Raw genomic sequence first — 15,578 nt, 5'->3', positions numbered from 1 at the left:
AAGATGAAGAGCAAGAGGAGGAATTCTGGGAGTTGAACTCCACAAGTCTTAAAGCTGTTAGGTTTGAACACCGCTGGTGTTTTTATCTAAAGGGTTAGGGGTGCAAGGGTCTTGTAACTTGACAGCTTAAAGACTTGCACACTTCAATGCCAGAGTTTCTGAGCCAACATTTTGGTTGCTAAGGAAAAGCGTTAAGTGAGTTTCACCACATTTTACAAGATGGCCATGCCCAGCCAGTCACATGGCAGGGAAGCCACTCCCACCCAGTCACATGGCCAGCAAGCCACTCCCACAAAGCAGGCCACACCTACAGAAGATGTTCTAAAAAAAATTGAAACCCACCACTGGTTAGCATCCAAGTCAGTCCCTTTAGTTTAGAGCAGGGGTCTCCAACTTTGGCAACTTTAAGCCTGGAGGACTTAAGTTGAAGTTGAAGTCCACCAGGCTTAAAGTTGCCAAGGTTGGAGACCTCTGGTTTAGAGGAATGTTAATGGTATCTCAGTAAAGTCATCTCCTAAGCATTATCAGACACATACCAGCTATATAAGTCACAATATGATTGACAATGTTTTTTTTAACATTTGTAAACAGTATAAACAGTTTAAACACATATTTATTCACTGACAAATGGAACCTTCTTCCATGGAAGGTAAGCTCCAATGGGAACCACACCACCAACTATTACAGATTTTAAAACTCTCCCAATAATTCTGCTGCAGTTCCATAATAATGCACAGTTATTTTGAAATCAATGGTATATATCTAACTGACAGATGTTTGTTGTTTGGGGTATATTTGTGTTCCTTTTATCAAGGAGACCATGATCACTGTTATTGTACATGCCAATAAACTTTGTTTCAACTACCTCCAATCACTTTCGTTTCTAATTTAACTGAATATTTTTCTTACAGCAGCTTGACATAGTCAGCAAAGCTGGAAGAGCAAGAATTAGGGACATCCCTTGTCCCTTTCTCAGGATCATGGCTTCTACCTATGCCATCCCCAATACAGAACCTGTTTGGAGATACATAATTGGGTTGCAGTACTAAATTGTGTGTCAGGGACTGCAGGAATTAGTCTGGGTAAACTGTGACTCTAAATGCAAACCTGTGAGTCTTGCCAACGGGTTCTGCAAAAGAGAGTAAGTGGGAATTTTCTCAAAACAATTCTTTTAAAGACGAAGCTCTGAGGTAAATTCAAACAACCTTTATTGCAGAACGAACAGTCAACAGTACAAAACACGAACAGGGAACGGAGCCCGCCTGACAGCTATTTATACTTGACAGCTGTCAGGCGGTAGCCAATCAGTGGCCAGTTTTTGTCCTGCCGGCCAGCTGGCGCGCCAGAGCCAACCAGAAGCCTGTGACTCTGGCTGCGGTTGCGTCGGGAGAACGCAACACCCCTTCCCCCCAGACACCGCATGTGTAGTCCTTTAAATAGGCCGGTCTTCTGCGCATGCGCTGCGAACGCCGAGGAGTAGGAGTGTCCGTCGCCGCTGGAGGAGGAGGTCTGTTGCTGTGACGCAGCAGATCGGAAGGCCCGGCCCCCAGACAAGCGGGAATGTTTGAAGGCAAGTGTCCTCCGCTTGCAGCAATGGGTTGTGCGCGGTGGCGCGGAGCGGGGAAGGCGGCTGGAGAAGGTTGAGCCGCGGTTGGTCGTGGTTGGGCAGGTCGGGCGGCCGACGGGCAAGCAGGCTCCAGCTGCGATGCTTGTGAAAACGGTGTGGTTGGTTGGGGCGGCCCCGCAGTTGTACGGCAGCGCAGCTGGTTTAGATGGCGCCGCCATAGTCATCCATCGTCAAGCTGGACCCTATAAGAGCAGGGTCCAGTTAGATCTAGTATGACTCCAGGTAACCACTTTGAGTCTCCGGCATAATTTTGCGCGAAGACCCCCTCACCCACCAGAAAAACCCTAGGGGGAGCGGGTAGGGGGCCTGTGGTGGGGGCGAAGGAAGAGTGCAAATGGTCAAGGGTGGTCCGCAGGCGGCGACCCATAAGGAGCTCCGCAGGGCTTTTGCCGGTGGCCTGGCAGGGGGTGGAATGCTGCACCAGAAGGTAGGTGCGGAGGCGGGAAGGCCATGGCAGGTGGGTGAGCCAGGTAAGGCCCTCCTTGGCCAAATGCACGGCGTGCTCAGCCATGCCGTTGCTGGCCAGGTGATAGGGAGCAACAGGGGCATGCCGGATGCCCAGGCTAGCCAGATAGGAGAGAAAGGGGACAGAGGATAATTGGGGTCCATTATCAGAGACGATGACGTCGGGGATGCCGTGGGTAGTAAAAAGGGCATCCAGAATTTGGATGGTGGTGCCTGCCGTGGTGGACTGCATGGGGAAGATGTCCACCCATTTGGACAAGGCATCCACTACGAGGAGGAATGTACGGCCATCAAGGGGCCCAAAGAAGTCAATGTGGAGGTGACTCCATGGAGAGGAGGGAATCTCCCAGGAGTGGGCCAGGGCGGAGGGCGGAGGAGGGCGAACAGCCTGGCAGGGAGGACACTGCTGGACCCAGGCAGCAATGTCAGTGTCCATGGAGGGCCACCAGACATAGCTGCGACCGAGAGCCTTCATTCGCACTATGCCTGGGTGGCCCTCATGGAGGCGGCGGAGCACCTGCTGGCGGAGGGCAGCAGGAACCACGACCCTGGAACCCCAGAGCAAACAGTCCTGGATGATGGAAAGCTCGTTCCGACGGCAGAAGAACGGAAGGAACTCGGCCGAGCGAGTGTCCACTGTCCAGCCCTGGTGAACAGCATCCAGGACTCTCTGGAGGAGGGGGTGAGACCAGGAGGCTTGGGAGACGTCGGAGGCCGAGAGGGGACAAGCGAGGTCGTCCGTCAAGGCACCAACCGAGATTGTGGGGGCTGGGTCAGAGACAGGGATGGGCAGCAGACAGCGGCTAAGGGCGTTGGCGTGGCCCATGTGTTTGCCAGGGTGGTAGAGGAGGGAGTACGAGTAGGAAGAGAGGAACTCAGACCAGTGGCCCATGAGGGGAGAGAGAATAGGGGGGGTGGGCCAATCACCAGAAAGGATGCCCAAAGGGGCTTGTGGTCGGTCTGGAGGGTGAACTTGCGACCGTACAGGTAGGGGTGGAAGCGTTTTACCCCCGCAACGGCCGCGAGGGCCTCCTTGTCCAGCTGGCTGTAATTGCACTCAGCCTTGGACAAGGTGCGGGAGTAAAAGGCAATCGGGGCTTCCGAGCCATCGGGGAAGGCGTGGCTCAGGATGGCCCCGACACTGAAGGGGGAGGCATCACAAGCAAGGATGAGTGGAAGGTGCTCGTCATATTGGACGAGCACGGGGGCAGAAGTAAAAAGGGCTTTGACAGCCGTGAGCGCATGCGCCTCACGGTCTGTCCAAAGCCAAGGGGCGGAGGCATCTAGGAGGCAGTGGAGAGACTCCTCAACGGATGCCTTATGGGGGATGAAGGAAGCATAGAAATTGAGGAGCCCCAGGAATGCCTGGAGCTCCACCTTGGAGGAGGGAGTGGGAGTGGAGGTAATGGCCCCAACTTTGGAAGGGGTGGGGTGGATTCCTCTGGAATCCACAAGAAACCCCAGGAATTCAACAGAGGGGACGCCCAGCTGGCACTTTGAGCATTTCAAGTGCAAGCCGTCATCCCGGAAACGAGAGAGCACCGCCCTAAGGGTCTTGACGAGTCCTGATTGGTCGGGGGCGGCAATCAGGACATCATAAAAATAGGGCACTATGCCCGGGATGCCATGGAGCACCCGCTCCATGAGTCCCTGAAATATGCCAGGGGCTTTGCTGACCCTGAACTGTAAGCGGCAGCACTTGAAGGCCCCGCGGTGGGTCACGATGGTCTGGGCTGTAGCGGAGGCCTGGTCAACGGGCAACTGGTGGTAAGCTTGGGCCAGGTCCAACTTAGCGAAAATCTTGCCCTGGCCCAAGGAGTGCAGCACGTGTTGTACGACCGGCACAGGATAGGGATGCCCCTGCAGGGCCTTGTTGACGGTTGCCTTATACTCCGTGCAGATCCTCAGGGATCCATCGGACTTCAAAGGCAACACTATGGGGGTCTTCCACGGGGCATAGTCCATGGGCTCCAAGATGCCCTGAGAGATCAGTTTATCGATCTCCGCATCAACGCGAGCCCGAAAAGCAAACGGGACCTGGCGCGCTTTAAGGCGGATGGGCGCCACCATAGGGTCCAGATTAAGGAAGATGGGATTGCCTTTGTAGCAACCCAGGGCATCAGAGAAGACGTCATTGAACTCTGACAGGAGTGAGTCGAGAGAGGAGGCCAGGCATAAGGAATTAATGCCGGCAATGCTAAGGCCGAAAGCCCTGAACCAATCAAGCCCCAAGAGGGAAGCCAGGGGGCTGTGGACTACGACAAGGGGCAAGAAACCCTGAAACCTCCCATACTGGACAGGGAATCTCCTGCAACCCAGGATGGGAATGGGGTTGCCCTGGTAGTCCTGGCAGTCAGCAGGGGACAGCTGGCTCGGCGTAAGAGATGGCAACAAGGAATGAAGAGTGTCCCAGGACATGATTGTGTGGGCCGAGCCGGTGTCCAGTTCCATCTGGCAGGGGCGGCCAGTGAGTAAGACGCGGAGGTGCATCTTACCCCGGCCCCCGAAAAAGGAGGCAGCGGAGTCAGGCAGCCAGTCGGGCATGGGAGCCTCAGGATTGGAGACAGCGTAGCACCCCAGGCAGGTGGCAGAAGACCCTGGAGCAGGACGTCGAAAGGTGGCAGAGGGATTAGAAACAGCAGACGGCGGAGGCCTCGGGCTGCGAGCGTCACCTGGAGCTCAGTGGCAGATGGCCGCAATATGGCCCTTCTTCCCGCACTTGCGACAGAGGGCATTGCGGAACCGGCAAGAGGCCCTGGAATGGCAGCCGCCACAGCTGAGGCACATGCCGCCATCCCGAGTGGGCAGAGAATGGAGGCGGTCAACAGAGCAGCAGGAATCAGCATGGAGTTCGTTGGCCATCATTTGACAGTGGACTGACGAGTGAGGCAAGGCAGTCATCACGGAAGAAGGGAATTGATGGAGATCAGGGGTGGACTGGCCAGCCATTTCATATGCATGGGCTTCGTCCACCGCAATCTTCATAGAGAGCTCAGCACGGGACAAGATGCAGTGATGGAGGTTGATATCGAGCAGTCCATAAATGAACTGCTCCAAGAGAGCATCCTTCAGATCAACGAACTCGCAATTTATTGCAGCCACCCTCAGCGCAGCCACGTACTGGCTGATAGACTGCCCCTCACATTGAATGCAGCACCTGAAATACTGCCGATGAGAGTACTTGGACGGCGTTGGCTCGTAATGCAGTTTGAGCCTAGCCATGAGGAGGTCGAGAGGCATGGTGTGCACCGGGATTGGTGCGGAAAGTGCCCTGGCGGTGGCAAACATTTCAGGGCCACAATAATGGAAGAAGGTGTCCCTTCTCCTTCCCTCAGGCAATTTGGACAGGTCATGAGCCTGAAGAAAAATCTCAAACCGCTTGAGGAAAGAGTCCCAGGATTCAGCCTCAGGCCGGAAAGCGGCGAAAACCGCAGAAGGAGCCAATGCTGGGACGAGAACGGGGTCCGTGTCGCTCATCTTCGTCGCCAGTTTTAAAGACGAAGCTCTGAGGTAAATTCAAACAACCTTTATTGCAGAACGAACAGTCAACAGTACAAAACACGAACAGGGAACGGAGCCCGCCTGACAGCTATTTATACTTGACAGCTGTCAGGCGGGTAGCCAATCGGTGGCCAGTATTTCTCCCGCCGGCCGGCTGGCGCACCAGAGCCAATCAGAAGCCTGTGGCTCTGGCTGCGGCTGCCAGCTGTGTCGGGAGGACGCAACAAATTCTCTATTGGAGAATAAAATGAAACTTTGTAGCACTACATAGACAATACGCATGAAGTAAAATTCTCCAAGTATACACAATTCAGTGCCTTCTAAATGTAAATCAGCTAGGAGGATAATTGGAAGGATGGCACCAAAAGCTATTGAAAAGTATACAAGCATTAGCAGGCATATATTTTTCTCATCCATTCCTGGTATCTATCTGGGCGGCCAAGGCTGTTTCAACCCCAGGCTGGGTTTGAAGCCTTTTTGGAATTATTTTGAATAATCTATGTTATCCATTGTTGCCCTGGACTGCAGGATCTATGCTGCTTTTAAGTATTGTTGTCATCTGAAAATTAACCAGCTAGAACTAAAGAGAGGAACCAATTAGCCTATGAGTTCAATGGACTGGGATAACTTCTATCTACAAATACCAACATATCTCTAAATATTGACAGAACGGCGATTGTAGTACTTTGAAGCAAGTCTAAAAATGTATCTTCTTAAAACAACTAGAGTTGAAGACCCTCATTATAACACATTGCAAATATGCCAGAATAGATATTATTGTCTTTTTGCTCACTCCTATCTTCTTTGCTCTCTGTACTATGTAATCAGAAGTATTGATTATTAGAATGTAATACCTGATTATTTAACCCATGAAACACCAATCTATGCTTCAACAATGAGATTACCAGTAGATTATGTGATTTAGACATGAGTAGCTAAATTAGATTAAATATATTTCACTATGTGGTTGTCTAGATTTTTCTTCCCAGACCCTTAGAAGTAGAAACTGAACTGGCACAGTTTTGACCTACACTTCTAATGAGGAAACTCCCTAATTCACTATATAAATTAGAAATTAAAGGTAGTACAAACTCAATCACATTACATAGAGCTTCCTGCTGATGTACATTTGAACTATACACACACACACACACACACACACACACACGTATTAGATCAGTGCCACTGGTATTAGGGGAAGAAAGGGAGGTTTTACTCTTCTATATATTACGTTGTCTTGATGAAGACAGCTATTACAATCCTCACATAAGCAATTTCATGGGTGCCCATCCAGAAAAAGTCTGAGATTAATGGATCTCACCCCCCAAGAGTGCGACCTTAATAGTTGCTACTACAAGAAAAAGCAACTAATCCAATTTTAACTTCGAAGTTTTCTGTGCTGCTTCTCTTTGGTTCTTCCTCCCAATCTCTCAACCCCCCAACTCGCCCCCCCCCCACATCCCCGAGGTCATTTCTCTCACCTGGATGGTTTGCCCGGCGGGGGAAGCAGCGGGTCCCCCCACCAGTTTGCAGAAGAGCTCTAGGCGGGGCCTCCCGCTCTCGTCCTGCCCGCAGGTGGCAGTTGCCCAAATGCGGGTTGTCTCCGCCAGGTTGAAGTAAGGCGGGTGGAGACTAAGCGCCCTCTCCCCGGCGTCCAGGGAAGAAGCCGAGAGGCAGCCCGCGGGGTGGCAGCAGGACCAGAGAGCCAAGACGACCCTTGCCAACGCTGCGCCTGGCGCCGTTCGCGAAGCCAAGAGAGCTGCCGCCACCCGGGTCCTCCTCGCCATCTTCGCGCCCCCTTTGCTGGATTTGTTTACGCCGTCCGCGGGATTAGCGATCCGAGAGGGACGGCCTGCCTCGGCCCCTCCTGTGCCCCTTTGTGCTCCGATTAGCTCTGAGGGTACCGAAAAGAAAGCAAAGGGGAGGAGGCGGAGGAGGCAGAGACACCTCCTGCTGCTCGGCTGCCACTTTCGCGGGATCACGAGGGAAAACGCCGCCCAGGGAGAGGAGATCGGACTACGTGGGTCCTAAGGAGGCGAGGGCGGCGCGGGGATTCCCGGAACGATCTCGGCGGAGAAAAACACCTGCAGCTCTAACGCGATCCCGGCGCTTGCTTCGTTAGCAGGGAGCACCGGTCCGTCGTAAGTGAGGCGAGGACTGAGGAAACGCGTCACTCGTTGCTGGCGGCAGCTCAAATCGGATTAAAGCTTCGTCCAAGGCTGCGATCCTGTACTGTCCGTGTTTCTCTCAGTTCAACTGAACTTCGTGGAATTTGCCTTTGATTAAATGTCCATCGGATCCGGTTACAGGGTGCTTGAGACCTAGTGGGTTTAGGGGGGCCGAATGGCATTAAAAAAAACCAAGAAAATTTCTTCAGACAACCCATTCTTTCCACAACTTGATGCCTTGCAGAGACTTTGAGTATGTTCAGATTCCCAGGTAGCTATTTACAATAGCGGAAGGGACCTTGGAGGTATTCTAGTCCAACCCCCTGCCTAGGCAGGAAACCCTATACCGTTTCAGACAGATGGCTATCCAACATCTTCTTAAAGACTTGCAGTGTTGGAGCCTTCACAACTTCTGGAGGCAAGTTGTTCCACTGATTAATTGTTCTAACTGTTAGGAAATTTCTCCTCAGTTCTAAGTTGCTTCTCTCCTTGATTAGTTTCCACCCATTGCTTCTTGTTCTACCCTCAGGTGCTTTGCAGAATAGATTGACTCCCTCTTCTTTGTGGCAACCCCTGAGATACGCTAGGTCTCCCCTAGTCCTTCTTTTCATTAAACTAGACATACCCAGTTCCTGCAACCGTTCTTCATATGTTTTAGCATATGAATCCAAGTGTGGCCTTACCAAGGCATTATAAAGTAGTATATTCCTTCATGTGACCTCTATCCCTAATTCAGGGGCAATTGTGAAGTAATTCACAATTGCCCCTGAGTTATTTCACTTACAAAGCCCCCTGAAAAAGCTTCATCTTGGATTTCAACTCAGTTCCATCTTATTTTTCTTCTTTAAGCAAAGCTGATTTCTACAAGTCACTAAACTGTTTTTTGGGGGGGAGGGTGTCAAGTTCATTTTTCACCCACTAAGTGGAAATTAAGAGGCTTCCTCTGGGGCAGCTACTTCAGCATTCAAGGTTACAGCAGCGTAAGTAAAGTGGCGGTGGTTTAGTATAAGTAATTTTCAACATTTCTGGAAGATTGTGATACGCAAAGTGGAGAACTTGTAATAAAAGAGAGCCCAGATAAGGAATAAAACGTACACATTAGAAATTTAAATAAAATTACAACATTTTCCCCATTTTATATATTTACAGTATCTTGGCATTTATTTTGTTCTGTTATGAACCCATGACATTGCTTTTACAGCCTTGCAAATGATCATCTGAGCCCTCCTTCCCAAGGAGAGACCAGGTGACCTTGATCACAGCCATCAAGCGATACTCTACAGATGCAATAAGACCAGAGAGACATGTTGTCATGATGTAAGCCACACTCTGACCTGTGGCCAATCAGATGTGTTCTTACATTTTCTTCCAGCAGTGCTCTAGGCATCTTTGGACCTTTTCAGCACCTTCAGCTCCTCCATAAACCACAAAAAAGTTTTGGGAGTGATGGGCCATAAGAGAACACATGGGTCTGATCCTGTGGGAAAAAAAATTCCCTTCCAGTTCAGTGGGCGTGGCTTGGTGGTCATGTGACCGGATGGGCATAGCCAACTTGTAAAATGTAGTGACACTCACTTAACAACACTTTTACTTAGCAACCAAAATTTTGGCCTCAATTGTGGAAAGCTCTCTCTCTCTCTCTCTCTCTCTCTCTCTTCTTTCTTGTCTATCTCCCTTCCACTTTCTTTCTCTTTCTTTCCTGCTTTCTCTTTCCTTCTTTCTTTTTCTCTCTCTCTTTTCCTCTTTCTTTCTCTCTTTCTTGTCTCTCTTTCTTTCCTCTCTCTCTTACTTCCTTTCTTTGTCTCTGTCTTTCTCTCTCTCTCTCCCTTCCCCCGCCCTCTCTCTCTCACACACACACCCCTGGTCTGGGCCCATAGACGGAGGCCTTCCCAGGGAGTTCTCCTGTGCGGACATGCCCAGTAGCAGCAGCAGTGGCGGCAGCAGAGATTGCCTGGACTCTTGGCAATCCCGGAACTGCGCTGCGCAGGACCAGCAGGAAGTTCTTTCTTTCTTTCAGCAGTAGGAGAAGAAAGACAGTGCTCCAGGAGAGCGGGCGGCCCTTGGTGAAGATGCAGCTGCTGCTCTGGGGCTGAGAGGAGTGGCGGTGCTCCGAGAGGGCAGGTGGTGCACATGTGCAGCAGGCCTGGGACATCCATCTGGTGCCTGCCCTCCCGGAGCACCACCGCCACTGCCACTGCCCCTCTCAGCCCCAGAGCAGTGACTGCATCTCCATCAAGGGCCAGCCACCCACCCACTGGCTAGACCGGACTGGACACCAACCCTGGAAGGCAAACAGGCATGGGGGACTGCCAGGAATGCCGCATGGAAGGCAGGCAAGCATGGCAGGGCTGTAGGCTGCTAGCTCCCTTCCCCACAGCCAGCTGGCCCCCACATGCTTGTCTGTCTTCCACACAGCCTTCCTCTTGCTTGCCTTCACAAGTTAGCCACAGGGAGACTGGGAAGGCCACGTGGAAGGCAGTGAAGTATGGCAGGGCTGCGGGGAAGGGAGTAGGGGAGGCAGGCTGGGACAGTGGAAAGCAGAGACTGGGTGGGATGGGGCGGGGCGAGCAAGCGGAAACTGGGGACCAGTTCGGGAGTGTGGCCAGCCAGCAGTCGCTACCAGTTTGGCAACCCAGGCCAAATGCCCGCTACCAGTTCTCCCAAACCGGTCCGAACCAGTAGGAGTTCACTCCCGGTCTGATCCTGTTCAGAGCCTTGGCTGCTTTCTGATTCCAGATTGTGGCCAAAGCCTCCACAGGGCAATGCTGCAGAACCCCCATGACATCCTCTAGCTTCTTCTGGAACAAGGATGGGTCTAGTCACTGAGAGTGGACCATTCAAATATGTCTTGTCTTTTTGCAGGAAGAGGCAGCTGTTAGCACTCCTTCATTGGATAATCAGGAAAGAAAACCACAAGACTCCATTGATAGAAATCAAGTGTACTTTTACTAATTATAAATGAACAGAAGCGTAGCAAAGCAAAGACTGATTATTTAGGCGCGAAAGCAAATGATATATAGAATAACCCATTCCCCACCCCTTGGCATCCCAGTCACAGTCCAATCATAATTCTCCCAAGTGTCAGGTGCAAGATAACTTCGAAAGGCATCACCAAGATGGAATGTCGGTGCCGTTGGCCTTGGCGGGAAACCTCCTCCACATGCGCAGTAAGACAGGCAGCAGAACTCCAGAATCTTCCTCCAGCACAATTAGTAGTCCCCTCCCAAATACCATGCCCCCCCTCCCTGTTTCAATGGCAGCCAAAGCAGCAGCAAAGCAGAGGCTGACATCCGGCCCTCCTCCGGAAAAAGGCGGTCAGATCTGGAAAACAACAAAACACAAACAAACAGACGAACAACAAAAAACAGAAAAAGAAAAATAGGGGGGGGGAGAGAAAAAGTCAGGAAGGAGAGACAACTAGGGCTTGTCAGGATAAGCAGAATAGAACTGGCGGAGCAGATGGGGGGCCCGGAGATGGGACTTGTCCACCCATTCGGCATGAGACTGGGGAAAATGCTTCCAAGCCACCAGGTACTGAATCCGATTCCGTAGTTTTCGAGAGTCCAAAATTTCTCGAACTTCAAAATGCTGTTCACCATCAATCAATAGGGGGGCAGGTGGCGGATCCACTGGCGGACGTAAAGATGAAAAACGAACTGGTTTAATGAGATTAACGTGGAAAACAGGATATACACGGTTGAGGTGCTTGGGTAGCTGCAAGCGAACCGAAACAGGATTGATGACTTTGATTATGGGAAACGGGCCCACATACTTAGGGCCCAACTTCTTTGATTTCTGTGTAGTTTGAAGGAACTTTGTGGATAGATAAACTTGGTCACCCACCTTGTACTGATAAGGTTGAGCACGTTTCTTATCAGCCTGTTTCTTATGCGCGCGATGCGCAGCATCCAAAGTACAAAGTGCCAAAGGCCAAATATGCAGCAAACGCTCAGTCCACTCGGAGATGGATGAAACCTGCGGCTGCTCAAGAGAAACTTCGGGAATACGAACAAAGTCCTGGCCAAACACAACTCGGAAAGGGGTGAACCCAGTGCTGCTATGTACAGAATTATTATAAGCCACTTCCGTGTGTGGCAACAAGTCCACCCAATCATCTTGCTGGTAATTGATGAAACAACGTAAATATTGTTCCAGAACGGAATTAGTCCTCTTGCAAGCCCCATTAGTCTGAGGGTGGTGGGCGGAGCTTAAGCCTTGGGCGGAGCCATTGCGCTTAAGAAATTCTTTCCAGAAGACCGAGGTGAATTGCACGCCCCTATCAGAAATGATGCGATCAGGCACGCCGTGCAAACGGTAAACGTGAAAAATGAATAGTTTAGCGAGGGCTTTTGCAGAAGGAATCTTTGGGCAAGGTATAAAATGAACTTGCTTGGAAAAAAAGTCAGTAACCACTCATATGACAGTGTGCCCCTGGCTCTCAGGAAGTTTGACAATGAAGTCCATAGAAATCTCCTTCCAGGGGGCGACAGGGCGAGCTACAGTCTGGAGCAAACCCTGCGGTTTCCCCGGCAGGTGTTTAGCGGCCACACAAACGGGACAGCTGGTGACATAAAGTTCAATGTCCTTCTTCAAAGAGCGCCACCAAAACTGCCGTTTCACCAGATGCAGTGTCTTCACAAATCCAAAGTGCCCCGCCAACTTGGAATCATGAGCCCGTTGGAGAACAACGAGACGAAGAGAGGCAGGGACGTAAAGTTTCGCCCCAATCCATGGCAAATCATCCCTCATGGTGCATTCACCTTGATGCTGCTGGAACCAATCATCCTAAGGAAGGGCCTTCTTGAGGTCGGAAAGAAAATCTTGAGACATGTCCACCTTAGAGCGTGTCTGTTGCCTAGTAACAACAGGAGCAGCGAGGCTTGATGTGGGAACAACGGGCTGGACAACGCTGAGCTTAGAGCAGTTGTATTGAGGGAGTCTGGATAAAGCATCAGCCATGAAGTTCTCCCCCCCCCCCCCCCCCCCCCGGGATGTACTTAAGCATGAAATTAAAACGATTGAAATGCTGAGCCCAGCGCATCTGCTTAGGGGAGAGCCGCCTAGGAGTCCTCAAAGCCTCCAAATTCTTGTGGTCAGTCCACACCTCAAACGGGTGCTTAGCGCCCTCCAGGAAGTGGCGCCATGTGGCCAAAGCCCAAAGTACAGCAAATGCTTCTTTCTCCCAGATTTCCCAACATCTCTCTGTGTCCGTGAGTTTACAAGAGGTGTAGGCCCAAGGTTGTAAATTACCTTGGTCGTTGGTCTGAAGCAATACGGCCCCCACCGCCACATCGCTGGCATCAGCTTGAACGACAAAGGGCTTGTCCATGTCCGGGTGCTTCAGAACTGGCTCCTCGGCAAAAAGTCATTTCAACTTCTCAAAAGCAGCTTGACACTCCATGGTCCAATTCAATGGCTTGCTAGGCTTGGGTTTCGGCCCAGCTTTGGACTTCAACAAATTAGTGATGGGAAGTGCAATTTTGGCAAAAGAAGGGATGAACTGACGATAGAAATTGGCAAAACCCAAAAACTTCTGCAATTGTCTGCGTGTACGGGGCGCCTCCCACTCAGTGACTGCCTTGACTTTAGCGGGGTCCATCTCCACACCTGCGTGAGAGATACGATAGCCAAGGTAGTCTATCTTCTCCTGGTGAAATTCACATTTGGACAACTTGGCATAAAGCTCCGCGGCTCAGAGTTTCTTTAGGACAGTGCGGACCAACTTGACGTGTTCGTCATGTGTTTTGCGTGTAAATAAGGATATCATCCAAATATACGATAATGCCCTTGTAGAGGTGGTCATGCAAAACCTCATTAATTAATTGCATGAAAACTGCAGGCGCCCCCTGCAGGCCAAAGGGCATTACACGGAACTGGAAGCAACCCAGGGGGCAGTTGAAAGCAGTCTTCCACTCATCCCCCTCCTTAATCCGGACCCTATAGTATGCCTCCCGTAAGTCCAGTTTAGTAAAAATGTGGCCTTTCCCCAGTTGGGCCAGCATGTCCTTCATCAGAGGCAAAGGGTAGAGATTGTGCGAAGAGATTGGATTAAGGTTCTTAAAGTTCACGCAGAGACGAAGAGAGCCATCTTTCTTCTCTCTGAATAGTACAGGGGCAGCCACCTTGGGTCTGGCTGGTTCAATAAAACCCCTTTGCAAGTTCTTGTCAATAAACTTCCTCATTTCCTCCATCTCCCTGGGTGACATAGAATATATTTGGGGTTTTGGAAGCGGTACTCCAGGCAAAATCTCGATGGAGCAGTCAGTGGGTCTGTGGGGCGGAAGCTTATCGGAAGATTTTTCACTAAAAACTCCTTTCAGGTCCCAATATTCCTTTGGCATCTTCTCTTCTCCCTCAATTCTCTCTTGGCCCCTGGCGGCCAAAGTGGGGCCGGAGCCAGCAGACTCTGAAGCTTCGACCTCCCCGTCTGGGGCTGTGCTGGTCTGAATGCGCAGCCACCCCTCCCTCCAGTTAATGCGAGGGTTCCATTTACGAAGCCAGGGGAGTCCCAAAATAAGGGGTCTGTCCATCCCAGGTGCCACAATAAAAGAGATTAATTCTAAATGGGTGCCCATTTTCATTTCTAGAGGTTCAGTGTAAAAATGGGCTGGGCCCCCACCTGCAATGGACCCATCAATCTGGCAAAAAACAATAGGGGTTTTCAAAGTCCTCAACTTCAAGCCCAATTTTTCAACCATTGCCGGACTAATCATACATCTAGAGCAGCCAGAGTCGAGGAGAGCGGAAAGCTGCTCCGTCGCACCAGCAGGTGGCACCCTTAGCTCAATTGGGATTAACATGGGGCCTTTATTTGAATTCACCCAACGAGGCGAGGCATCGTCATCGGATTCATCAGAGGAGCTGGTGGTCACGTCCGCTTCCTCCTCCACCTCCGGCTGGAAACGCTGGGGGGTATTTTCAGCAGCGTACGCAGCTTCCTTCTTCTTTCCCGGGGCCTTGCTTGCCTTCCCTTCCCTCTTGGCAGGGGGTGGGGTGGTCGGGGGAAGTTTAACGTGGCAATCCACGGCGCAATGGCCTCCCTTCCCACAACGAAAGCACGTGAAAGGCTTAGTCTTGCTGGCGGAGCTTCCCCTCCCTTCACCCCTGATGCGGAATGGGGCTTTTTGAGCTGGGGGGGGGGCGCGACCTCTCCGCTTTTTCCTCTTTTGCACGTTGAAGTCTAATCAAATCTAGCTCAACGTCTGCTGCATTTTCATACCAAGCAACAACTCGCTTGGGAAGGTGTCTGTTAACGCATTGTTGGTAAATGTCCTCATTTAATCCCAATGCAAACTGATCCAGGAGGGCCTCTTCAGACCATCCCCTCATATACGATGAAAGCTGTTGAAACTCCTGAACATATTCAGCCACTAGTCTATTTCCCTGCTTTAGGGCCATAAAATTCACCTTCCCGCGTTTCTCAATCAGCGGATCATCAAACCTCCTCTTTAATGCAGCCATAAAGTCATCAAAATTCCTCAGGAGAGGGGAATTACATTGGTGTAAGCTCACCATCCAATCGGCCGCCTTTTCTTCCAAAGAAAGTAAAACCATTCTCACCTTCATCTCATTGGTTTCTAAATCTGGACCATATATTTCCATGTAATTCCAAATTTGAATGACGAAAAGGCCCAACCTCTTGGCATCACCGTTATATTTTACTGTTAAGGGAGGGACTTTTGCTATTCTGCGTCTTCTGGGGGGCCCCCCTACTCTGGCAGCAGCCCTGGCTGGGGGGGGGGAGGCTGTTTCTGGGTTTGCTTGCTCCCATCCTCCCTCGGCCTCTTCACTCTCCCTAAATTTATGCATGGAGTACC

General features: G+C 51.1%; 1 protein-coding gene across 1 annotated transcript in view; it reads right to left on the bottom strand.

Moving 5' to 3' along the window:
• Positions 1-8,035, bottom strand: part of LAMA3 (laminin subunit alpha 3) — a 160,140-nt gene extending 152,105 nt beyond the window's left edge. The window contains 1 exon segment of the mRNA XM_032222910.1: positions 7,075-8,035. Coding sequence (XP_032078801.1) covers positions 7,075-7,380 — 306 coding nt within the window. The 5' untranslated portion in view covers positions 7,381-8,035.
• Between the last annotated feature and the right edge of the window lie 7,543 nt (positions 8,036-15,578).

The sequence above is a fragment of the Thamnophis elegans genome, chromosome 8 (genome assembly GCF_009769535.1).
Source record: "Thamnophis elegans isolate rThaEle1 chromosome 8, rThaEle1.pri, whole genome shotgun sequence".
Taxonomy (NCBI): domain Eukaryota; kingdom Metazoa; phylum Chordata; class Lepidosauria; order Squamata; family Colubridae; genus Thamnophis; species Thamnophis elegans.
The sequence above is the reverse complement of the archived record's forward strand: the minus strand, read 5'-3'. Positions and strand labels throughout refer to the sequence as shown.